Source organism: Notolepis coatsorum (genome assembly GCF_963971535.1).
Source record: "Notolepis coatsorum genome assembly, chromosome: 2".
Lineage (NCBI taxonomy): Eukaryota > Metazoa > Chordata > Actinopteri > Aulopiformes > Paralepididae > Notolepis > Notolepis coatsorum.
The window spans coordinates 226,428,481-226,455,098 of record NC_140166.1 but is presented as its reverse complement, the minus strand read 5'-3'; the positions used below and the strand labels follow the sequence as shown (position 1 = coordinate 226,455,098).

The following is a 26,618-nucleotide window of genomic DNA, read 5'->3' as shown; positions in this document are numbered from 1 at the left end:
GTGAAGGTTCGGCAGCAGCTCGTACCAGCAGTCCTGACTCAGGACTAACGGAGCATTCTAACATCTCCTAAAAGGACAAACATAGACATATGAAGGCATACACACAGAGACACATACAGAGACATAGACACAGAGACGCATACAGAGACATAGACACAGAGACGCATGGACAATCATCTTCAATGACCGTCAGGCTATAATGCTGATATCTGGTAATGACAAAAAAAGGACAAATATGAGAATTGTTTTACAACATTTTATTATAAACAATATAATATACATTTATATAAAAACAAGGAATCTGTCCATAATGTTTTTACAAAACAAGTCACATCAACAATAGGGTCAAATGAACACAAATCTACAATAAGAAACCAATAAAGCAAGTAACTAAACAATTCTTTTTTAAAGAGGGTGAAAATGTAAACAAAGAGGTAAATAACTTGGATATTTATCCTCAACAGTGTACCGGTGTATTCCCAGAACACAAAGAAATTAGTGCTGTCAGGCGATTAAAAAATTTGCATGGTGTTATTCACAGTCAAAGATAAAAAGAAATTTATTGATATTCTCATTTGGTTCATTACAATTGACTCAAAATAAGATTTTCATTCAATCAATCACCGCGCAGATTGATTGATTGAATGAAAATGTTATTAACAGATTGCAGAATGGAATACAGTACGGCTCAATACACACAATTGTTAAGGGCATGCAGCAGACCAGAGAAAGACTTTCGTCTTGTTTACATCAGGGTCCCCCATTTTCAATTCATAATGAATTGTAATTGTAAAAAATTATGGTTTGTGAAATCTTACTTCAAGGCGTATAAATAATGATCTAAATATCATCTAAATGATGATTTAAGTACAGAGGAACTGTGATGAACAGGACAACGTGGTGCTGAGTCTCAACTAGGGGGTGGTCCGGAGGGGGGCTGTGATGTGCAGCCAGATAGCTTTCTACTAAACGCACAGAGAGGAAACTGGTATCTATCTTCTTGTCTCTCTCATGGAGAAGACGATAAGCTAATTTCCCAAAATGTTGGCGTGTTCTTTTAAGGCCAAGTCTTGCAGCCTTGATGGTGTCCAATAGAAACGCTTACAGGTGCTATAGATAACGTTCTGCCACTAGATGTCACACTAGAGCACGAGCATGTCATTTAGCCAATCGGGTGCATTCAACGTGGGGGAAATGGGGAGCAGGGAGGGGATTACATGCAACGCAACATGTAGACAACATACATTTTGGACCCACACAAAATGTCTAAATGATGAATTCATTCATCTAAAATTATTTTGGCGTGAAAGGCAATACTTCCGCACCTTTCTAAAAGCTCAGTGGATGTATTATCTTTTGTTTTTTCTATGATTACGCTGTATACAAATTTATCCATAGCACCTTTAAGGATATTAAATTAGATCCGTCCAGATTTGATCCCACTCTTCCAAGCTGAAAGAGCCGAATGACGTCGGTACTACCTAGTAGCGATTCACGTTAGATCAATCGGTGCCACATTTCGGTACCTAAGACCCGCCCAGTTCGGAAATAATCCGAATTCCAATTATTCCAATTCCATGTCCAATTATTTTAAGTAGCCAAACGTTACACTATAAAAACGAACTAGAAAGTTGATGATAATAAACATTTCACTTCATTAGCTGAAATATTCTAAAATCATTACGTTTTAAATGTAATAAAAAATTGTTGTAGGAACGCTTTGGGAGAGGGGTGTAGGGAGGGTTTTTAGTTTGTGTGGTGTGATAACAATGTTGAAATTGAGAAGTTTAGATGTTAGTTTAGTTTTACAACTGAAATACAATTTTAGTTATTATGAAAGTACAGAGAAAAAAGGTACCGCCGGGTACCGGTATCGATTCACAGGTACCGGTATCGGTTCAAAATGTGAACGGTACCCAACCCCTCTCATGTCCTCGTCGTCTTCACCGCTGGTTCACCACTTGAATCTTCTTTGCTTTCTTGGCGTTTCTGAGGGGAAACAGGAAGTCATTACTGTAGTGCCACACAATCAAGCAAGCAGTGACCAGGGGCGACCAGGCCAGCCCAGGGCCCGTCTCCACAAGACATCCTGAACACTAAACGTTGGTCCTAATGGTGGAATTATCTTTCCTTACTACTGGTCTGTTTGACTTCGTGAGGCATGCAGAGGTATTTCACCATCAACCAATGACAGTGGCTGAAAGTCGGCGTCACGTCTAGCAACTGGGTCAACCATTTCTTTGGCCATTCCTAACTTTCTAAACCACTAAACCCACTAAAGACTGCATAGACAAAACCACTCTTCACCCACTAAAGACTGCATAGGCAAAACCACTCTTCACCCACTAAAGACTGCATAGGCAAAACCACTCTTCATCCACTAAAGACTGCATAGACAAAACCACTCTTTACCCACTAAAGACTGCAGACAAAACCACTCTTCACCCACTAAAGACTGCAGACAAAACCACTCTTCACCCACTAAAGACTGCAGACAAAACCACTCTTCACCCACTAAAGACTGCAGACAAAACCACTCTTCACCCACTAAAGACTGCATAGACAAAACCACTCTTAACCCATTAAAGACTTCATAGACAAAAAAGCTTCTGAACATGCTTCTGTATATCTCATTCTTGCAGTCAGCATCACGTGTTTTATGTCATATGATTCAGGGGAACCTACTCTTTCCTTCTGCTGCAGTACAAAGTCACTGTTATGCATCATTTTTGTATGATGATCATGCCATATTTGACTCAAATATAAAAAGAAACGCCCAATAAAAAAGTTTGTGTTTTATTATTGAACGAGTTCTTACCTTCAGGTACTGTATCTAGGTTGCTCAATTTGGACAATGTGGTGCTTCTTAGGGTTTCCTTCTCCATGGGTCCTGGGAGACAGAGGCACTGAGTCAATGTGAAGAAGTGATCAAGTATGTACTTGAAACTAGGGATGTGTACTATAAGGGTTTTGGATACCATGCTAATATTATAATAATAGATTTAATTTATATAGCACACTTTAAACTCAGTGAGCTCGCAATGTGCTTCACAGCAAAAATAAAAAGAAATAAAAAAAGGTTTAAAACATGAAAACATTCAAATGAATAAAATAAAAACATAAGAATAAAAAAGGTTTAAAACATAAAAACATTTTAAATGAATAAAATAAACAAAACATGGAAGGAAGGCAGAGTAAAATAAGTGGGTTTTAAGGCTGGCCTTGAAGGCAGCAAGGGAGACTGAGGCCTTGATGGACCCTGGCAGCTGATCCCACAGGCGCGCCCCCAGTGTGGAAAAAGCACGGTGCCCCACGGTTGACAGCGTGGGATGGCGAGGAGGTTTTGACTGCCAGACCTGAGTGACCTGGACGCAGGTTGAGGGGAGAGGAGGTCCTGGAGATAGGTCGGGCCGGAGTTTATAGACCAGCAGGAGAAACTTGAAGCTGATCCGCTGGTTTATTGGCAGCCAGTGAAGGGAATGGAGGTTTTCCGGGGATAATATAGGGTATCTGAGCGTTTGACCAGATACTAAGATCTGATACCAAGAAACGTGTAACATGCTAGAAAGTAAATGTATTATATATAAATTATATCAACAATCTTTGTCTAATTTTGTGTTAGATATGATTTTAGACAGAATTCCATACACGACTCACGATATTTTGAGCTCCGAGCCTCGACATTTAGCCTTTTCATACTAGCGCCCGTTTTTTCTTTTGTTGTTGTTGTTCTTAGCTCTATTCTATTGAAATCTTTTTTGAAAATGTGTTTTATTACAGGTATATGTACATACATACCAACTATTTGCATGCTTTATTCTCCATCCACGGATCATCCATAGCAACACTATATTATCACCGACATCCACGTTGGGGGATCCCCCTTTGAACGGCCCTTCTAGGGTTTCTCTCCTCCACGTCGCCTGTGGTGCAGAGTTTTCCCCTACCTTCGCTGGGGAATGTCTGAGAGTGTTGCACATTTGGATTTTATGGTGTTTTTTGTTCTTGATTTATTGTGATGTTTCTTCTTGACTTGTTTAAAGAAGACTTGTCCGGCCCATGGGGGCATTACCTTGTGATTTCGGGCTTTACAAATACATTTGATTTGATTTGATTTGTGTAAACTGAGTTGACAAGAGTGGAGAAAGTGAAAGCCAATAGTAATATTCTGTTATATGCTGTCTGTAGTGAATTAGGTTAAATAATAAAATGCCCATAATTATCGCCCCTTTTTTCTGGGTACCCCCTGAAACCCTCCCAAAGGCCCCCTGGGGGTCCCTGGGCCCCATGTTGAGAACCAGTATCTCGACGACACTCAATGACATTCAATAGCAGAAGGGTTGAAAGTAGGGCTGTCAGTTTATCGCGTTAATTAGATTAATAAATTACACAGCAAATTATCGCATTATGAAAATTAACTCAAAATTAAAAAGTTTTTTTTTTTTTTGTATCTCATTCATTCCATAAGAATGTAGAATACACATTTACAGACTTTTTTTTTTAATATGGTCCATTTGCATGTTCTTAGTATCTGATTCTAGGGACATCTATGAATATCAGGGAATGTATTCCCAGTGTCAGAAATACTGTGGGCTAGATCCACAAAGAATGGATTGCAATTCATCAGTGTTGCATGCATGCATGCATTTATTTTGAGTTTATGGACCTTATGGTATTCTTGTTTTTTCTTGACTTACTGTGTTACTGTGTTTGTTTTCTTCTTGACTTGTTTAAAGAAGATGTGTCTCTGTTAAGCACTTTGAGTTGCACTCCGTGTATGAAAGGTGCTATATAAATGAAGATTATTATTATTATTATTATTATGAATTGAAAATTGGGGACCCTGATGTAAACAAGACCAAAGTCTTTCTCTGGTCTGCATCCCCTTAACAATTGTGTGTATTGAGCCGTACTGTATTGTACCCATTCTGCTATCTGTTAATAACATTTTCATTCAATCAATCAATCTGCGTGGTGATTGATTGAATGAAAATCTTATTTCGAGTAAATTGTAATGAACCAAATGAGAATATCAATACATTTTGTTTTATCTTTGACTGTGAATAACACCATGCTCAAATTGACCAGACCTGAAAAATCTAAGCAAATTAATAGATGGAAGATGATTAAACAGAAGGTTTTGTAGATACAGTACTGAATTCTGCCATCCGGACACATGCAATTTGAAATATGATTATAGAATATAGAATATCAGGCATAAAATGGTTATGCGATTAAAATGCGATTAATTAGATTAATTAATTACAAATCCTGTAATTAATTAGATTAATTTTTTTAATCGCCTGACAGCACTAGTTGAAAGTATTGAAGACAAGGTGCTTGAGGAACGTCAGCCTTCAATGGCGAAAAGGGTCGACTGAATAAGAAAAGACTGTTGCTTAACCCTTTCACTACCACACTACAGAAGGTTAACCCTTTCCCTACCACACTACAGACTGTAGTACCACACTGTCTGTAGTGTGGCAGTGAAAGGGTTAACCTTCTGTATTGTCGCAGTGAACGGTAGTGTGGTAGTGAAAGGGTTAACGGAAGGAGTGCAACGTGGGAGGGACTTACCTTTTATGAAGATGTTTTTATCGGTCGATGCCTTGAGTGACAGCTTCTTCGCCCGCTGGCCCGTCCAGCTGGGTGGTCCGGCCACGTTACTGGTCGTCACTTCGACCTGCCGGTGGCGCCGACCCTTGGAAGCCTGAGGCGGGACAAACACACACACGTGCACACATACACACACACACGTACACACACACACACACACACACACATACACGTGCGCAAACACGCACACGCACACACACACTGGTGTATAACTGGTGGTATGGTATGGCTACCGGCTGTACCGAATGTCATTTTTTAACATTCAAAGCTTCTATTGAAGTATTCGAACGAAGCTTTGAATGTCTGTCGTCATATTTTATGACTTAATCAAAATATATATATATTTTTTTATATCCTCAAACTAAATCCTCAATTTGAATAAAGTGATTCATCTGATTAAATTAGTATTTTTTTTTTATTAAATCAACTTTCTTTAACACATTGGGTGCCAACATCGAGAGATCTCGTTATTGGCCACCATGCATTGGTTGCCAATAACGAGATTTCTCATTATTTAATCGTTATTTCTTTTATTAGCGATATCCATTAATTTTTCATCCGTCCAGCCTGACATTATCATTGGGAATGGCTCTGAGCTCGAAAAGGGTAAATACCGCCCCCTATCGTCTCCCGGATGGTAATGCACATCGTTGGATTGGATTGAGTGAAAAAGTGCATCAGAGAAAAACTCCGCCCCAGGGTTTCCCCACCTCTGGCAAGCAGTGTCGTGTTACCAGATACACTGGCGAGGCTGGAAGCAGCTTGGATCATGCGTTTCGGACTATAACGTTGGATCAATAAACGCGATCAATATTTGGAATGGCGATCAGGAATTGGATTCATCTTTTTGCAGAACATCTGATCTGAGGTAAGGAATCTATGTTACCAGTTTTGGGTTAATCAGAGTTGTTTTTCACAGATTTCACAACGTGTGTGTGTGTGTGTGTGTGTGTGTGTGTGTGTGTGTGTGTGTGTGTGTGTGTGTGTGTGTGTGTGTGTGTGGCGTTAGGCGCTGAGCGCGGCACGAATAAATGATTTTTCAGCCTGCTTTTGTATCGTGCATAAGAACACAAATACTCTCGATAATCTAGCGTTTATTTGAAAACTATTCATAAATCAGCCGGAAAATGACAACGTGTTTTGTGTATTCCAGTAAATGGCTATTTTCGCGGAATTTCTCTGAAATTACTAGAACCCTCCGAAACTATACTCATATTCAAAACGGTATAAAATGGAAATGTACTGATGAAATATCAATCCGTTTCATACATGTTGACTGCAAGCAAGTCATTGGCGACGGGTGTATTAGACACATAGCCATAATTTAAGATATAGTTTATGCGTTCGCAAATGTGCTCGTCCTCCCATTCATTAACGTGGTGGCATCCAAGCGATAAATCGCCATATCCAGCTGGCAACCAATGTGTTAATGAATATAACTCATCAGTTTCGTCAGCATAAATAATCCAATAAGGGCACGGTTGGTACGAAAGTGATGGTGACGTCTTATAGTATAATTACTATAATATTAGTGTAGCCTAATCTTTATCTGCAACTGTCAAGAAAACCCCCATTGGTTTAAACAGAATGAATAGATATATAAAAAAAGATAAAAAATGTAAATAAAAAAAATTAAGAAAATTAATTAAAAATTAAAATTTAGAATGTTGATTTAGAATTCGAATGTCAACATTATGATCGAAGCTTCGAAGCATTCTGTACAGCCCTAGCTATTAGCATAACGTTTTCATTGTGTATGACGTTGAAATAAAACGTGTATTATTCTGAGTGAATGAATGAATGAATGAATGAATGAATGAATGAATGAATGAATGAATGAATGAATGAATGAAAACTTTATTTAACAGATTGCAGAATGGGTACAATACAGTACGGCTCAATACATACAATTGTTAAGGGGATGCAGACCTGAGAAAGACGTTTGTCTTGTTTCCATCAGGGTCCCCCATTTTCAATTCATATAGACATTTATGACATACATAACATACATGACATTTATGGCATAGGGACATATAGGTATTTAGTACTGATACATTTGTGACATAGGCGGTATTCAAATATACAGTACTGTTACCCCTAGATCCTGACAGAGTATATACATATGATGGGGAGGGGACTGTACATTAGGAGGGGGTGGGTGGGTGGGAGGGGAATATACATACGGCGGGGAGGGAATATATACATGCGGTGGGGAGGAGACTGTCTATTAGGAGGTGGTGGGGGTTTTGGGCATTTACGGTGGCCAGTTTCGAATTGCAGCCTCCCGTAGGTGCTCTTTAAGGGCGGTTTCGAATGTGGGCAGGGATTCACATTCCTTTACAGCTTTGGGTAGGGCGTTCCACATTGTTGTGGCATAATTGCGAAACGTGTTTAGTCCCTTGTTTGAGCCGAATCTGGGTTTAACATGATTTGTTGAGCTTCCTCTGGTGTAGTGGTTGTGGTATTCACTGACCTTTGGGAAGTATTTTGACATGTACATGGGCACCCCGGTCGTATAGTGTATCTTGTAGACCAGGCCCATTGCAAGTTGCTGTACTCTGTCGTCTACTCTAAGCCATCCTAGGTTGGCAAAGTGGGCAGGGGTGAGGTGGGTTCTGGGGTTCAGGTCAAGTAGTAGTCTGACCAGTTTGTTTTGTGATGTTTGTAATTTTGTTTTAAGCGCCTTTGAGGTGCTTTGGTACCATGAGGTGCACGCATAGTCATAGTACCCTTGAATGAGTGCTCCTGCCAGAGTCCTCAGGGTATTCTTGTTTACCAGAGAGGAGATCCGGTACAAGAATCTAGTTCGTTGGTTGACTTTTTTTATTACATTGGATGCCATTTTGTCACAGGAAAGATTTGCCTCTAGGATGGAACCCAGGTAGGTAATTTCGTCTTTCCTTGTGACAATATTGTCACCCACTGTAACTGAGAAGCCGTCGGTCTTGCTGAGTTTGTTATTTGAACCGAAGAGAATGGACTCTGTTTTGCCCATGTGTAATGATAGTTTGTTATCAGCGAGCCATATGCAGATTTTGCCTAGTTCCGTGCTGAGGGTTTTTTCAACCTGCAATTTGTTCTTGTCAGAGACCAGCAGGGCTGAGTCGTCCGCAAACAGGAACAAGTTGCAGTCACAGGCTGACGACATGTCATTTGCATAAATTAGGAAGAGTAGCGGTCCTAGTATGCTTCCTTGTGGAACACCACAGCTCACTGTGAGGGGGGGGGATAGAGTACCGTTTACCTCTACCATCTGTTCTCTCCCCTCCAGGTAGGATTGCATCCAGCTCACTGATAGGCTATCAAAACCAATTGCTTTTAGCTTGTCCATTAGAATGGAGTGATTGACAGTGTCGAAGGCCTTTTGTAGGTCCAGCATGACCATGCCGCAGTATTTGCCAGCGTCCACCTCTTGTTTGATGTGGTCGTTCAAATAGAGGAGGCATGTGTCAGTGGAGTGGGACGTTCTGAAGCCAGATTGGAATTCGTAGATTAGGTTTTTTTCCGCCAGGTACTTTTCGACCTGTTCGTAGACTATTTTCTCCATGACTTTCGAGATGGAGGTAAGAATAGAAACAGGGCGGTAGTTGCCTGGGTCTAATTTGCTGCCCTTTTTGTGTAGAGGGGTCACTCTCGCAATTTTGAAGTCCTTGGGGACGTGCCCCTGTTTTATAGAGAGGTTTATTATGTGTGTGATGACTGGGGTGATGGCGGCTGCTGCGTCTCTGAGGAATTTGGAGGGGATGTTGTCATGGCCAGTGGCCTTGTTAGGTTGGAGGGCGCTCAATTTTTTGAGTACCTCATCGGTTGTTACCATTTCAAGTTTGAAGTCGTCTTTGTGGACCCCTAGGTTTTTGTAGTATGCTACTATGTGTTCTACCCCATAATGCCCTGAGTGGGAGGGTAGTTTGTTTACCAGTGTTGTGGCTATGTTTGTGAAGAAGATGTTTAAGTAAGTGGCTACATCCAGCTTGTCTGTGATGAGCGTGTTGTCCGTCTTTATGTTTATGTTTGAGAATCTGGTTTTAAGTTTTTTACTGCAGCCTAGTTGATTATTGAGTAATTTCCAAAGTTCGCGGGGTTTGTTTTTGTTTTCCTCAGTTTTGTCGTTGATGAAATTTCTTTTTGCGGTTCTGATCATGGTGTTTACGTCATTTCTTAGTCTGTTTCTTTGGATTTTTAGTTCAACCACGTGGGCTTGGAGTTCACTGTTTGAGCTTTTGGAAAGCTTTGTCTGACTTTTATGAAGTTCAGAGCATTTTTTGTCTCTGGTTTTCATAGCGGCCAGTATTTCAGTGTGCATCCATGCCTCAGCGCGATTTTTAACCCTGGTGGTTCTTATCGGTGCCATGTTGTTGAGTATTGCTGTGAATTTGGTTTTGAATCCAAGCCATGTTTCTTCAACCTGTGTACCACTGAGCTCATCTGACCAGTCCAAGCTCCCCAGTTCTAGGTTAAAGGCCTCTCTAGAGTAAGTTTTGAGGTCTCTAGATGTGACTGTTTTGTGACAGCCGGCCTTCTGTTTTAGCTTTTTGCGGGTACAGAAAATCATATAATGATCACTTAACCCGCATGCTATCACCCCTTTACTGGAGATCATGGACTTGTCAGAGGTCAAAATGAGGTCAATGGTGGTTTGTGTCGAATCGCATACCCTTGTGGGTTGTGTGATTAGCTGGCTGAAACCGTGCAGGTCAGAAAATCTACTGAAGGCCTTGAAGACGGGTGCTGATTTACGCAGCATATCCGTGTTCCAGTCCCCAATAAGAATTTTTTCTACCCCCTCCACCCCAGCTAAACACCCATCAAGTGTGTCATAAAACCCACTCTGTTCTGGTGGTCTATAGATTGTGCCTACTAGTACCGGTTTCGCCCTGTCTAATAAGATTTCAATCCAAACAGTTTCAATTTCATCATGGTTAAGGTCAGTACGGTTGATGTATTTGGTATCCTTGTGTATATACACACAGACGCCACCTCCATACTGGTTCCTATCCCTCCTGACTATTGAGTAGTTTTCAATTTCAATCTCTGGATCCTGTACAGATGAGTCTAATTTTGTTTCTGTGAAACACAATATGTTAGCCTTACCGTTTAAAAACAACTGTTTGATTTCAGCCAGTTTCGGTCTCAGGCTATTTGTATTCAGATGAAATATGTGAAGTCCATTTTTGCTTGTAATAAGTTTGATGTCGTCACAGTTGAGGTAACTCTGTTCCATTGTGTCCTGTCCTGTGGTGGGGGGAGGGGGGGCGTTGTTGCTGTTTGTGCCGTGGGTGGGGAGGGGGGGAGGGGTGATGCTTTGTCCTTTGCTGGTGTCTGTATTCCTTTGTGTGAAAGCCCGCGATGTGGGGGGGGGGGCTGGTTGATTACAGATATGTCTGATTGTACTCCATTGTGGGGGAGGGGGGGTGCCTTTTGTCCTGGCCTCGGCCCGGGTAGACTTGCTGGCATGGCGGCCTTGGCGGGGCCAGCCAAGCTAACCGTCGGGTCCTTGGTGGTCTCGATGTCCCGCGCCGCTCTCCCTTTAGCCACTCGCCGAGTCCGCTGGGGCTTCTGTGAGGGTATGTCGCCGCTTGCTGGTCGGCTGGTGCAACTGCTGGCTGAAGCGTCAATTGCGTGGATGCTGTTGATCTCCGGCGCCGGTGTGAGGAGCGATGCCTCGCTGTTTTGTCCCCGCGACGTGCTGGGCGCCTCGGTTGTGAACCCCGGTTCCTTCCCTCTCGCTGTGGCCTCTCGTGGGTTCTTTTGCAGGGGTGGCAGAGGAGGAATGTTGCCGTTGATCATGTCGTTAGCCGCAGTATGTGTGGGTAGCCGTTGATCTGTTGTGCTGGCTGCTGCTTCTTGGATCAGCAGATTTGACTGTAGTCTCTGGTTCCGTGTCATTACGGGACCAGGGTTCTGATGAATGTCACCCGACATGAGCAGGTATAATAAAAACATTGATCTCTTATTACACTTGCCTGCCGGGGGTAATTTCTTTCGTTCCGGATTTGCAGTAAGTACTGTGTGGATGGTCGTGGCTCCGAAGGCAGGATGTTTCCTCTCCGAGCCCGTTAACAAATAGAAGTCGCAATGGGACTGCTGTTTTACGTTTTCGCTATCATCCACTTCTGTCTGGAGTTGCTGCTTGAGTTGTGAATTCAGGTACAAATCCATAATCCACAGGAGGGAAAGTAGAAAATGCGCAAAGTACTTTGTTGTTGTTGCTCTGTTGCGTTGGTTACGGGAGCTACGTAAAATGCGACCGTCCATGTTGAAGCCGGATGCAGCAACTGTCACCCTCCACGTCTGGCCGGCGGCCAATCAGTTTGGAGGGAATCGATTCGGCCTCAACAGAGCCAAACCAAAGCTGTGATCTAGAATCAGAACTCTGTGGTATGAACACATTTTAATGCACCAAGGATCCAAAATCCAAAACCTTTGCTGAATGTCTTCCCCCCTCTATCTCCCATACTTCCTCTCTCTCTCTCTACCGGACTGCCCGGTAGCAAAAAAAACAATAAAATTTTACAAAAAACACAATTAAAAAAACAAAAATTATAATAGAATCTCGAAATAGAAATACACATTGAATCTGAAAATTCAAACACACACACACACACACTTTGTTATACAGGTTAACACTTTGTTAAAGGTAATGTAGGCAGCATTTTAGGAAACACGTACCTCCATCGCCTGGCCGTAGGCCTTTGACTTGATGCGTGCGATGAGGTCGGCTCGCTTCCAGCACTGGGGAGATGAAGACAGAACAGGTGGGCTTGACACACTCCTACACAGAGAGTTGGACCGTGCTCCACTATCAAACAGGAAGTAAACTAACACTATCAAACAGGAAGGAAACTAACACTATCAAACAGGAAGTAAACTAACACTATCAATCAGGAAGTAACCTAACCGGTGCTGCCTACCTTTACTTTTCCCTTAACATATTTAATCAATTATATTATATTATATTACCCCCCCACACATTTTTGTCTATTTTATAAATAAGAACCAAAGATTACTAGAGAAATGTTAAATAATTACATTTCACAGCGTCTGTACTGCTGCCTTGTTTATTCACTGTGTCCATGGAAACAATGATGAACGCAGCCATAAAGGTGTCCTTACTCAGAAAAGACATAACTATAATCCGTTCTCATCACTGCATAACTCACAAATGTTCACACAAACTTTTGGTTATTTGTGATTAATAAACTAACCTACACTGTAGCACTCAACACTTTGATGAACATTGTTGCTCAGCTGATAGAGTTGTGCCCTTCCTGATGGCTTGTCGTACAGAACATGTAAGTCGCTTTGGATAAAAGCGTCAGCTAAATGACTAAATGTAAATGTACCCTGTATTCACCCAATTCAACATTACAGACACATTTTCTTTCAAACTATGTCCCGTTTGGTGACATCTTTTGCCCTTTTGGCCAGAGGTGTGGACTGTGGAGGCTGTGACGATGTGATGTAGAGACAGCTCTGGGTAGGAGTGTGCAGGCTTGAGTGATTACAACAGTGCCACCCTGTGGCAAAGGTTATTACTGCGCTGTTAAAGGTATTGTATGTAAGAAGTTCGAGGGAAGAAAACAACTGGGGTTAACCCTTTCACCGCCACACTACCAAAACGGTTAACCCTTTCACTGCGACAATACACAGAAGGTTAACCCTTTCACTGCCACACGACAGCCGGTTAACCCTTTCACTGCCACACGACAGAAGGTTATCCCTTTACTATCACATAACCGACGGTCGCCTGTAGATAACGTTTTTATGTAGAGTAGTAATCATTAAAAAAAAAATATCCAGAGCCTTTAGAAAGGTGCAGAATATAAGTATCCCCCCCCCCCAAAAAGACAGATTGATTTATATATTTTTTTATTTGGCTACTTCCCATTTCCCCCATGTGGAATGCACCTGATTGGATAAATGACTGGTGCTCTAGTGCGACATCTAGTGGCTGAATGTCATCTATAGCACGTTTAAGTGTTCATCATCACCATCATCATCATCATCAAATGAGATCATAATAATAACTGATATGAATCAAAGCTCACCTCCTGCTGGGTTGAAGTCCCCTCTCCGCTGTCTCCAGGTTGAGAATCCTAACGTTATGAAACACAAGGCGATGAATCTCAGTGCGTATATAAAAAAATATATATATACATGACATATAAATATACATATACAACATGTGTGATACAAGTGAAGCCCTGTTCCATATCAAGTTATAAGAGGTTATGGTGGAAGGTACGTCACCCACTCCCCCACTATCACAGAAGATCACATGACCTTCCCTCCCCGCAGAAATCCACAACGCCCCAACTCTGGACTGCTTCAAAAGACTCTCAAAACTCACCTCTTTAACATGGCCATTGACCCCTAGCTTCCTGTATTTAATGTTGTGAGTCTGTCTACCATGTCTTGTCTCTTGTCTGGTATTGCCCTTGGGTTTCATGAAAGGCGCAATATAAAACTAAGTTATTATTATTATTATTATTATTATTATTATTATTATTATTATTATTATTATTATTATTATTATTTTCTATAGCGGCGGCTGCGTTTCATCCTCATCAGGTGGCTTCTTCGTTCCGAAGGTTGCCCGTCACTCTCCGACCCATTCAGTCCCCACTTCTTCTCTCCAACTCCGTGACTCCGCCTCTCACTCCGCTCAAATCACAGGCGTCGTCTACCCAGCCTCTTCTTGGTCTTCCACTTCCTCTCTCTCCATCCACCTTCCCACCTTCTTGAACATCTCCCCGCTGGATCCTCTCAGAACATGCCCGCGTTTACGCGCATGTTATTATTTCAAAATGATTTAATCTATGAGACGGCGCTCGTAATCAACCCATTTACTGCTGTGTCTGCATCATGCGAGTTATTTTTTTCCATGGAAATACTAGCCATATTACATGTCCCTCGTGTACACGGGCACACCGATAGAAGGGATAGAAACGTTTTTGATATTGAATGTACTTAAGTATCAAAAGTAAAAAGTATTCTATATGACGTTCTTGCATTTCAGTATGTGCTTCGATGCATTGGCCTCTAAAGGTTAAAGTGGTATGTGTGGTCCAGTTATGCTGCTCTGATTACGTCCTTTTTTTTTAAGTAAGTAAGTTGACAGGTTTAAACATTTTATCAAGTTATACCATGTTCTGTATGACAAATCCTTTTCTTCGAAGTAACTAGTAACTAGACGGGTTCAGATAAATGTAGTAGAGTAAAAGTACAAAGATCCCGAAGATTTTAATACTCAAGTACAGTACAAGTACCTTAAAAGTATACTTAAAGGTGATATAGATAACATATTTATGTAGAGTAATAATAAAAATGTTAAAGAATATATCCACAGAGCTTTTAGAAAGATACAGAGTGAAAGTATTGCCTTTCCCCAAAAAAGATGATTGATTAATGAATTTATGATTTAAAGATGTTTGTGGGTCCAAAATGAATGTTGTTGTTTGTCCCTACTTCCCATTTCCCCACGTGGAATGCACCCGATTGGATAAATTACATGCTGGTGCTCTAGTGTGACTTCTAGAGGCTGAATGTTATCTATAGCACCTTAAAGGAACACGCCAACATTTTGGGAAAATAGCTTACCGTCTTCTCCAGAGAGAGACAAGAAGATAGATACCAGTTTCCTCTCTGTGCGTTCAGTAGAAAGCTATCTGGCTGCACGTTATCCTAGCTTAGCACAATGAATGGAAGCGGACAGTGTCGGTTAGCCTAGGCATTGTCCAACTAACACCTCTCCCGAAGGCTAACCGGCACTGTCCGCTTCCATTCATTGTGCTAAGCTAGGCTAACGTGCAGCCAGATAGCTTTTTAAAATGTGTTTTTTTTTTTGCATTTTTACAGATTTTTATCGGATAGGACAGGCAGAGAGGAAAGTTGGGTGAAGATGGGGAGGACATGCAGCATAGGTCCCCGGGCCGGATTCGAACCCCGGACGCTGTGATTATACTGCGAGCGCAGAAACGCGGTGCGCCCGCAGACAGCTATCTACTGAAAAGTGTACACTCCCCCCCCCCCCCCCCCCTGGCTCTCACCCTGGCTCTCTGCCACTTGTAGTACATACTGTGTACACTCCCCCCCCCCCCCCTGGCTCTCACCCTGGCTCTCTGCCACTTGTAGTACATACTGTGTACACTCCCCCCCCCCCCCCCCCCCTGGCTCTCACCCTGGCTCTCTGCCACTTGTAGTACATACTGTGTACACTCCCCCCCCCCCCCCCCCGGCTCTCACCCTGGCTCTCTGCCACTTGTAGTACATACTGTGTACACTCCCCCCCCCCCCCTCTGGCTCTCACCCTGGCTCTCTGCCACTTGTAGTACATACTGTGTACACTCCCCCCCCCCCCCCCCTGGCTCTCACCCTGGCTCTCTGCCACTTGTAGTACATACTGTGTACACTCCCCCCCCCCCCCCCTCTGGCTCTCACCCTGGCTCTCTGCCACTTGTAGTACATACTGTGTACACTCCCCCCCCCCCTGGCTCTCACCCTGGCTCTCTGCCACTTGTAGTACATACTGTGTGCACTCCCCCCCCCCCTGGCTCTCACCCTGGCTCTCTGCCACTTGTAGTACATACTGTGTGCACTCCCCCCCCCCCTGGCTCTCACCCTGGCTCTCTGCCACTTGTAGTACATACTGTGTACACTCCCCCCCCCCACCCCTGGCTCTCACCCTCCGTCTCTGCCACTTGTAGTACATACTGTGTACACTCCCCCCCCCACCCCTGGCTCTCACCCTCCGTCTCTGCCACTTGTAGTACATACTGTGTACACTCCCCCCCCCCCACCCCTGGCTCTCACCCTCCGTCTCTGCCACTTGTAGTACATACTGTGTGCACTCCCCATATAAACAAAAATGATAATAGAATCTCGAAATGGAAATACACATTGAATCTGAAAATTCAAACACACACACACTTTGTTATGCAGGTTAACACTTTGTTAAAGGTAATGTAGGCAGCATTTTAGGAAACACGTACCGCCATCGCCTGGCCGTAGGACGCCACAGAGCCCCGGAGCCGGGGCACCAGGTCCTTGGTGATCAGGTGGAACCCCGCAGGGTCTGGCTGCTGCTGCGGCCCCCCCCCCGGCCGGGACAACATGGCCGCCTTGACCTTCTCATAGTGTTCGTGCACGTAGGACAACTCCTGCAGGAGGACAAGACGACGGGACAAGAAGTCAAGAAGACAGACTTCGTGAAAATACACGCAGTGTGGAGAGAGAGACAGAGACAGAGCAACAAAGAGAGAGAGAGAGAGAGAGAGAGATAGAGAGCGACAGAGAGAGAAACAGAGACAGAGAGAGAGCAACAAAGAGAGAGAGAGAGATAGAGAGCGACAGAGAGAGAAACAGAGAGATAGAGAGCGACAGAGAGATATACAGAGAGAGCAACAGAGAGAGCAACAGAGAGAGATATACAGAGACAGAGATCAAGAGAGAGAGACAGAGAGAGAACAGAGAGAAAGAGACAGAGAGCAACATAGAGAGAGACAGAGAGAGAGAGCAACATAGAGAGAGACAGAGAGAGACAGAGAGAGAGCAACATAGAGAGAGACAGAGAGAGAGACAGAGAGATAAAGAGAGAGAGCAACAGAGAGACAGAGAGCAACAGAGAGAGAAAGAGAGAGACAGAGAGCAACAGAGAGAGACAGATAGAGAGAGCAACATAGCGAGAGAGAGACAGAGAGAGAGACAGAGAGAGAGAGAGCAACATAGAGAGAGAGAGAGACAGAGAGAGAGATAGAGACAGAGAGAGAGAGAGAAAGAGAGAGAGAGAGAGAGAGAGAGAGAGAGAGAGAGAGAGAGAGAGAGAGAGAGAGCAACATAGAGAGAGACGGAGGGAGACAGAGAGACAGAGAGAGAGAAAGGCGTATTGTGCCTGCTGTCTCACTGGAATGCCTGTGACACACCTGTAGTATATGGAATGGAACCATAATTAAAGTTGTTAATTACACACCTATGTTTACCTTGCAATGTCATGTCAAAATGGCGACCGTGAAAAGGGCCTACAGTATATTGAAGGTACTCTGGTGAGTGTTGGAACTGAATCGGGTAGTTTAGACTTTTCATAGGCCATGTAGACAATAAGAATACAATGAAATGACACCAGTGTTATCCTTCAAGATGATAAGATATTGTATACTCTTATCGTCCCCGTAGGAAGGTTAGTCTTGGACTCCGTACTGCAGTTTCACAATAAAAGCATCATCACACATAAAAACGGAGTAAAAGAGTGTCATCAGTATAAAGAAACATCAACAATATATGTCCTGTTGTGTTTACTTCCGCTTGAGTAAGGCCCCCCCCGTTGATGACGGAGGACCTTTGGTTTTGCTTAAAGTGGTGTGAACGCGGTCTGGTTCTCCAGAAAGCACCGCGATTCTGAGACTCCAGAACTGTGTCTGTCTGAAAGCACTAACAGAGAGAGGGGGTGAGCTTGGGAGTGAATATTTTCTGTTGACCACACTCACACACCCACCAATTTATGACTCAATAAATAGTTGTCACAATACCAAAATTTGGACTTCGATACCGATACCGATACCAGCAAGTATCCCGACACTGGTTCTAAAATGATACCATGGTAAAAACTAAAATATCAGGAAAAGTAATGAAATATAATATTAGATGACAGAACATGGACATTTTTTTATAAACAGTGCCGTCACTCTTGACACGCCCACTACGCAAAGCGCTCGCTCTCTCACTCTCTCACACTGCTCCGGTCACCCATCCACTCAACTCATAGAAAATACGGCATCAGGCTATTATTCTAAAAGTATCGATACTAATAAAATGGAGTATTGGACCATTTTAACAGCTGGGTATGGCAATACTTTTCTAGTATCTGTGTATTGTGCAACCCTGGTAACCAGTTCATATTGTACACACTATTTATATGAAGTGAAAGAATAAATGGTCCAAATGCATGTTATCTTAGAAGTGGAAGTGAATTAGTTTATCTACGCGCGGCACAGTGTTTTTCTCCTATGTTTAGTCCCTGGCTGCTTCTCTTGAACCGCCTACACGCAACCGCTATACTATATACCAAATACTGTATACTTGGTGATGGCCAAGATGATGCGATCCTCTCTACGTCGTCCCCATACTTCAAATGGATCCGAACGGAATACATACTCATGTGCAAACGGAATATGCAGGGGCGTCGTTTTGGTATGGCAAGGTATGGCAGTCGCCATACCTTGGCAAATTTAAATAAAAAAATGTAAAAAGAATTATAATAATAATTATGATTACAATTTTGTATGTTGATTTAGAATTCGAATGTCAACATTATGAACGAAGCTTGGAACTATTCGGTACAGCCCTAGCATGTTTTGATATAGTCAATTATATCACTTTTACTAGGTGACTTTTACTGTGACTAACTGAAATATGCCACAAAAAAAAGGAAAATGGACATACAGACGTTTTTTAATCAAAGGGCAGCAGAGACAAGTGATACAGGGACACAGGTAAGGTCTTACAATGGCTTAGTGATTATAACAGTGCAGTTCAGCATTCAGTAACCCATACTTTTTGTGAATGTGATTTGATACTACATTCTGTTGAACACACACCTCAAAACCGTACCTAAGAGAAATTGTCTCAATTGCAAGAAAAATAATAGACAGTTATGATATTACATTCTGCATAATTTGGATGCAAAGTATTGTGGTTCCCTGCTTTAGTCTGTTGACACATTTCTATACAAAAAAATGCTTGTGTAGTCCTGTGTCATACCTAAATGTCATATTTTTTTTAACAAATGTTTTTTATTCCCCCCCCCCCCTTTTTTTTTTTTTACATAAAACCAGACACACAATACATAAACAATGGATACCCATAATAAATGCAATACAATACCTATGCTCTTGCTACCTAAATGTCATATAAGTTTTTATTTATCCTTTATTTATCCAGGAATGTCCCATTGAGATACAAGATCTCTTCTTCCAGGGAGTCCTGACCAACACGGCACACGACAAGTTTCAACATAAAACAGGGCATTAAACAAAAAACATATAATTAAAATATAAATACAGAAGGTCATTTGTGCAGTGGCAAGGAGCATAATCAGATCAGCAATAGCATCAGGTAAAACAGTTACATGTTTCGTGAAGGGTTAATCGTAGCATACCTTTAAAAGCATTTACAGTAGGAAGTGCCTCTAGACAAAGTTTTACTTGCAGCGTATTCCATAAAAAGGGAGCATAGTGGGAGAATGCAGCTTTACCAAGCTCTGACTGCATCAAAGGAACATTTAAAAGCATCCCATTTGCTGCCTGTCTGGTATTAAAAAAGCAAGTATAAAAGGACAGAAGTCTGGAGATATATAAGGGCAGCTTACCTAGCAATTATTTAAGGATAAAAATCAACATGTGTGATTGTCTTCTTTGGTACAGAGAGGACCATCCTAAGGACTGATATAAAGTGCAGTGGTGGGTGCGAGAGCCTGCACCCGTTACAAAACGTATGGCAGTATGGTACGCAGAATCCAGCTTTTTAAGCAGGGAGGAAGGAGCATGCATATAGATCACATCGCCATAGTCTAATACAGGCAGAAAGGAACTCTGCACAATTCTCTTCCTGGCTTCAGACAGGAAACATTTCTTTAGACGGAAGAAAAAGCCCAGTTTAGGTCTAAGTTTTCTCAGTAGGTTCCCAATATGAACATCAAAGTGAATTCACATATAAGTGAATACCTTGGCTTTTACTGAAATGATGCCACTGGGAATATGACTAGGATATTTTGAGCTCCGAACCTTGACATTTAGCCTTTATCCTATTTTCATACTAGCGCTCTTTTCCTATGCTTTCTCTTTTGTTGTTGTTCTTAGCTCTATTGTATTTAAAAATCTTTGAAAAATGTTCTTATGTACCCCAGTTGCTATTGCATGTACATATTTGTGTTTTATTACACGTATATGTACATACATACCAACTATTTCACCTGTTTTATTCTCCACCCATCGATCATCCATAGCAACACTACTATCACCGACATCCAAGAAGGGGGATCCCCCATTGAACGGCCCTTCTAAGGTTTCTCTCCTCCACATTGCCTGTGGTGCTTTTTTCCTATTGCTAGGTTTTTAGTGAGTGTTTCCTTACCTTCGCTGGGGCATGTCTGGGAGTGTTGCATTTATCTATTTTACATTTATTTTGGATTTCATGTTTTTTTTTTTTTTTTTTTTGTGATGTTTCTTCTCGACTTGTTTAAAGAAGAGTCATCCGGCCCATGGGGACATTAACTTATATACGACCCCCAGTAGCAACACCGTCTCCTCTCAGCTCACCTCCAGTAGATCCACACTGACGAGCTCCTGTGGTCGGGACGGGCGCTCCAAGAAGTCCTCGCAAAATGACTTTTTGTGTTTCTTGGTGTACTTCTTTATGTGGAAAGTCAGCTGTTAGGGAACAGAACCAGAAGATAAAGAAGAATTAGAAGAACTGGAAGAACGTTTATTGTTCATGTACATGGAATGTTGTTATTGTTTGTTGTTGTTGTTGTTGTTGCAAAACCGCAATTGGAACCACATCCCCAAACACATACATGTGTATTTCAGAGCTTGCTATCAGAACACCTGTGCTGTCCCATCAAAACCGTGTATATCCAAAATGTCATATTTTCAGGAATTAAGAAATAAACACAGATTAGCAAGACATTCAGGGTTTTATAGATCAGAGGGTCATGCAATTTACTCTACGAATAAACTACCATGGAGACTTCAAATTCTGATTTACACTTGTTTTTATTAATTAGGAAATACTAATATTGGAGCTGTGAAGTTTTGGTCCTACAGCAATAATATGTTGCTTAAAGACTGTTGCTAATAGATGGATATGTTGCCTATATAGACTGTTGCTAATAGATGGATATGTTGCCTATAGACTGTGATATGTACACAGAGAGCCTCCTCACTGGGTTATAGACTACAATATGTTGTGATATGTACACAGAGCCTCCTCACAGGGTTATAGACTACAATATGTTGTGATATGTATACAGAGAGCCTCCTCACTGGGTTATAGACTACAATATGTTGTGATATGTATACAGAGAGCCTCCTCACTGGGTTATAGACTACAATATGTTGTGATATGTATACAGAGAGCCTCCTCACTGGGTTATAGACTACAATATGTTGTGATATGTTACGTACACACAGAGCCTCCTCACAGGGTTATAGACTACAATATGTCGTGATATGTACACAGAGAGCCTCCTCACTGGGTTATAGACTACAATATGTCGTGATATGTACACAGAGAGCCTCCTCACAGGGTTATAGACTACAATATGTCGTGATATGTACACAGAGAGCCTCCTCACAGGGTTATAGACTACAATATGTCGTGATATGTACACAGAGAGCCTCCTCACAGGGTTATAGACTACAATATGTTGTGATATGTACACAGAGAGCCTCCTCACTGGGTTATAGACTACAATATGTCGTGATATGTATACAGAGAGCCTCCTCACTGGGTTATAGACTACAATATGTCGTGATATGTACACAGAGAGCCTCCTCACAGGGTTATAGACTACAATATGTCGTGATATGTACACAGAGAGCCTCCTCACAGGGTTATAGACTACAATATGTCGTGATATGTACACAGAGAGCCTCCTCACAGGGTTATAGACTACAATATGTCGTGATATGTACACAGAGAGCCTCCTCACTGGGTTATAGACTACAATATGTTGTGATATGTACACAGAGAGCCTCCTCACTGGGTTATAGACTACAATATGTTGTGATATGTACACAGAGAGCCTCCTCACTGGGTTATAGACTACAATATGTCGTGATATGTATACAGAGAGCCTCCTCACTGGGTTATAGACTACAATATGTCGTGATATGTACACAGAGAGCCTCCTCACAGGGTTATAGACTACAATATGTCGTGATATGTACACAGAGAGCCTCCTCACTGGGTTATAGACTACAATATGTCGTGATATGTATACAGAGAGCCTCCTCACTGGGTTATAGACTACAATATGTCGTGATATGTACACAGAGAGCCTCCTCACAGGGTTATAGACTACAATATGTCGTGATATGTACACAGAGAGCCTCCTCACAGGGTTATAGACTACAATATGTCGTGATATGTACACAGAGAGCCTCCTCACAGGGTTATAGACTACAATATGTCGTGATATGTACACAGAGAGCCTCCTCACTGGGTTATAGACTACAATATGTTGTGATATGTACACAGAGAGCCTCCTCACTGGGTTATAGACTACAATATGTTGTGATATGTACACAGAGAGCCTCCTCACTGGGTTATAGACTACAATATGTCGTGATATGTATACAGAGAGCCTCCTCACTGGGTTATAGACTACAATATGTCGTGATATGTATACAGAAAACCTCCTCACAGGGCGAGGCGTGTTGTCTATAGACTGTGATATGTTGTGATGAGTAGTATATATACATATCGCACATTCTAAACTACTGCAGGACAGGAGGTTTCTTTCCCTCAAACAACTGAAACACAATAAAACTCCAACATAACTTAACTTTAGTGTACATGTTTGACAATGTAGAGAGAGAGCGAGAGAGCGTGATTTAATAGGTTTGAGTTTGAGCGTCCTAAGTTGCCATAGTTGATGATGTCACACCAGGATGTCATTGTCAACACACAGAGTTGGAAACGAGAGTTGTTGTCTATATAGACTGTGATATGTTGTGATTAGGGATGCTCGATATTGGCTTTTTTACCAATACCGATATACCGATATTGTCGAACTCTTAATTTCCAATACCGATATCAACCGATACCGATATATGTGGGGTCCCCCCCCCCCCCAAAAAAACGGAATCATTTCAGGTAATTAACATTACATATCTCTTGTCGTGGAATTAACACAACATTATGCATACTTTGACAATAAATAAAATAATAATTTGTTCTTACTTGCTTGCCTGGGTAAATAAAGGTTAAATAAATGTAAAAAAAAAAACGATACCGATATTTTCCGATATCACATTTTTATGCCAATGCCGATATGTATATAGAGCCTCCTCACAGGGTGGGGCGTGTTGCCTATAGACTGTGATATGTTGTGATGATATGTATATAGAGCCTCCTCACAGGGCGGGGCGTGTTGCCTATAGACTGTGATATGTTGTGATGATATGTACACAGAGAGCCTCCTCACAGGGTGGGGCGTGTTGCCTATAGACTGTGATATGTTGTGATGATATGTATATAGAGCCTCCTCACAGGGTGGGGCGTGTTGCCTATAGACTGTGATATGTTGTGATGATATGTATACAGAGCACAGGGTGGGGCGTGTTGCATATAGACTGTGATATGTTGTGATGATATGTATATAGAGCCTCCTCACAGGGTGGGGCGTGTTGCCTATAGACTGTGATATGTTGTGATGATATGTATATAGAGCCTCCTCACAGGGTGGGGCGTGTTGCCTATAGACTGTGATATGTTGTGATGATATGTATATAGAGCCTCCTCACAGGGTGGGGCGTGTTGCCTATAGACTGTGATATGTTGTGATGATATGTATACAGAGAGCCTCCTCACAGGGTGGGGCATGGCGGTGAAGAGGAAGGCCTTCTGCAGGAGCAGCTTCCTGAAGATGTACACGGCGTCAAAGTGCTGAGCGCTGATGGCGTCCTGCTCAAACTTCTTCACGTTGTCCCAGTCATTCAGGGCCAGCCGGATCTGGTCCAACAGAAGAAGAAGAAGAAGAAACAGCAGAAGAAACAGCAGAAGAAGAAGAAGAAGAAGAAGAAGAAGAAGAAGAAGAAGAAGAAGAAGAAGAAGAAGAAGAACCAACGCTGATATTAAAGTAACACTGCAACATTTTGTGAAATACACTTATTTGCCATCTTCCCCAGAGAGTCAGACGTGAATATTGATATCAATCTGCGCAAGTTTTTTTTCGTGTGGAGTTGTTGGAATTTGTATTTCTTCATTCTTGCGATTGCTTGGGGGGGGGGGGGGGTTTGGACATTTATCGGGGCCAGTTTCGAATTGATCGATTGATTGATTGATTGATTGAAAACTTTATTAACAGATTGCAGAATGGGTACAGTACAGTACAGCTCAATACATACAATTGTTAAGGGGATGCAGACCAGAGAAAGACTTTCGTCTTGTTTACATCAGGGTCCCCCATTTTCAATTCATCATAACACGACATACAGATAAACAGTACTGCTACATCTATCTAAAGGTGCTCTTTGAGAGCAGTTTCGAATGTGCTCTGGAGAAACGTGCATCCATTCAACTTCACATTCAACGCTGCACTCACTTGGCTCCAGTCCTCAGCAACACACCCACCAAGCATGAAGTCGACCGGATGAATGGTTCTCGAGATATGCAAAGGACAAACTTATTATGTCACTACAGCACCACCTACTGGCCAAATGGCATCGAATTGTCACAGTCACTTAGACATCATAATCTACACATGTCCACCAAATGTGGTTGCAAATTTTGCAATAACACAAAGTGTTCAGGAGATATGGTTTTGTTTGTAATATTAGGCCTGCCCACAGCAAACTTTGAGGGAAGGCTATAGAAAAACTGTATGGAATAACAAACATCTAGGATAACTTATTTTCAGCTTGGTCCAGAGATGCTCTGTAGCAAACATGGTGACGATTGCTCACAATTTCTAGCAGTAAAACTATCTATGAAACAAAGCGGGGCTCGCAACTCACTTTTGATGCTCCAAGGTGTTTTAATTTGTGACAAATAATAGCAGCAGATACTATCTAGACACAAATGGGCTTACATAGATCCGTCTAGATTCTGGACCCACAGAATGCAGGAAAATATCGTTTCTGCGAGTTACAGTTCAAAGTTTACAGGCCAAAACGTAATGTGTATTGTTGTTATGGTGCCACCGTCAGGCCAAATGGCATCAAATTCTACACTGCACTCCCCTGGATCCTCAGCAATAAATGAACTGGTCAAGAAAGCAAGCTATGTTGTAGAAGCGGACCTGGACCTGGAGGTGGTGGCAGAGGGGAGGACGAGGAGGAAGCTGTATGCTATCCTTGAGAACCCCTGCCACCCCCTCCATGATGAGCTGGCCGCAATGCGGTCCACGTTTAGCCACAGACTAGTTAGTTGGACAATGCAGGGAGGCTAACCGGCACTGTCCGCTTCCATTCATTGTGCTAAGCTATAACATACAGCCAGTTAGCTTTCTACTGAACGCACAGAGAGGAAACTGGTATCTATCTTAAGTAAACTAATTTCCCAAAATGTTGGCGTGTTCCTTTAACGTGTTATTGGAGAGGACGCAGCACAGGGGTGAGTCTAACCAAGAGAAACGCAGAGGAAAGAAAACTGCTGTTGAGTGAGAGTTTCAAAAGTTTCAACCTTTTGTTTGGGTGTGCAGATCTGAGAGCCGTACAGGCCGTAGAGCAGGTACAGGCCCCCGACTCTGATCTGAAAGGTGTATGGAGGTAGGAAGTATCTGCAGGCTACAGTTAAGATCTCCTGACTGAAATCTCTTCTCTTGTTTTCCTCCAGGGGTCCACTGTGAAAGACAAGACATTTCAATGATAACCACAATATCCACATGAACAACAGAGATGTCTTCATGACCACAGCATCTGCTGCACAGCGGTGTGTGTGTGTTGGGGGGGGGGGGGGGGGGGGGGGGGGCATTATCGCTAACAATAATGGACACAGGCATTTGTCATTATACTTCTGTTCCCATAAAACCCACCATGTTATAAACAGCATGACCCCTGCAGAGCTACCTTGACAAGCCAATCAAACAATATGTCTGGGCCCCCAGCCTAAGTCCCAACAGTTCAAAATAATAATAATTTGCGTTAGTTAGAGGGAACTTACCTGAATATATCCGAGAACTTATTCTCCTTCCAAATGTTGGAGAAAACTTCAAATCGAACCGATTCTGTTAACTGAAACTGACGTAGCAACGCATCACAATCTTCGTCTTTGCAGTCTTCCAT

General features: G+C 42.3%; 1 protein-coding gene across 1 annotated transcript; it reads right to left on the bottom strand.

The window, feature by feature from the left end:
* Positions 1-250: 250 nt before the first annotated feature.
* snapc1b (small nuclear RNA activating complex, polypeptide 1b) lies at positions 251-26,618 on the bottom strand (the record flags this gene model as incomplete). Its single annotated transcript, XM_084308591.1, has 11 exons — positions 251-1,989; positions 2,819-2,890; positions 5,578-5,710; positions 12,286-12,348; positions 13,665-13,712; positions 13,967-14,074; positions 16,608-16,775; positions 20,928-21,038; positions 24,205-24,345; positions 26,017-26,176; positions 26,497-26,618. 11 exons carry the CDS (start codon positions 26,616-26,618, stop codon positions 1,955-1,957), a joined length of 1,161 nt encoding a protein of 386 aa, XP_084164717.1. The 3' UTR covers positions 251-1,954.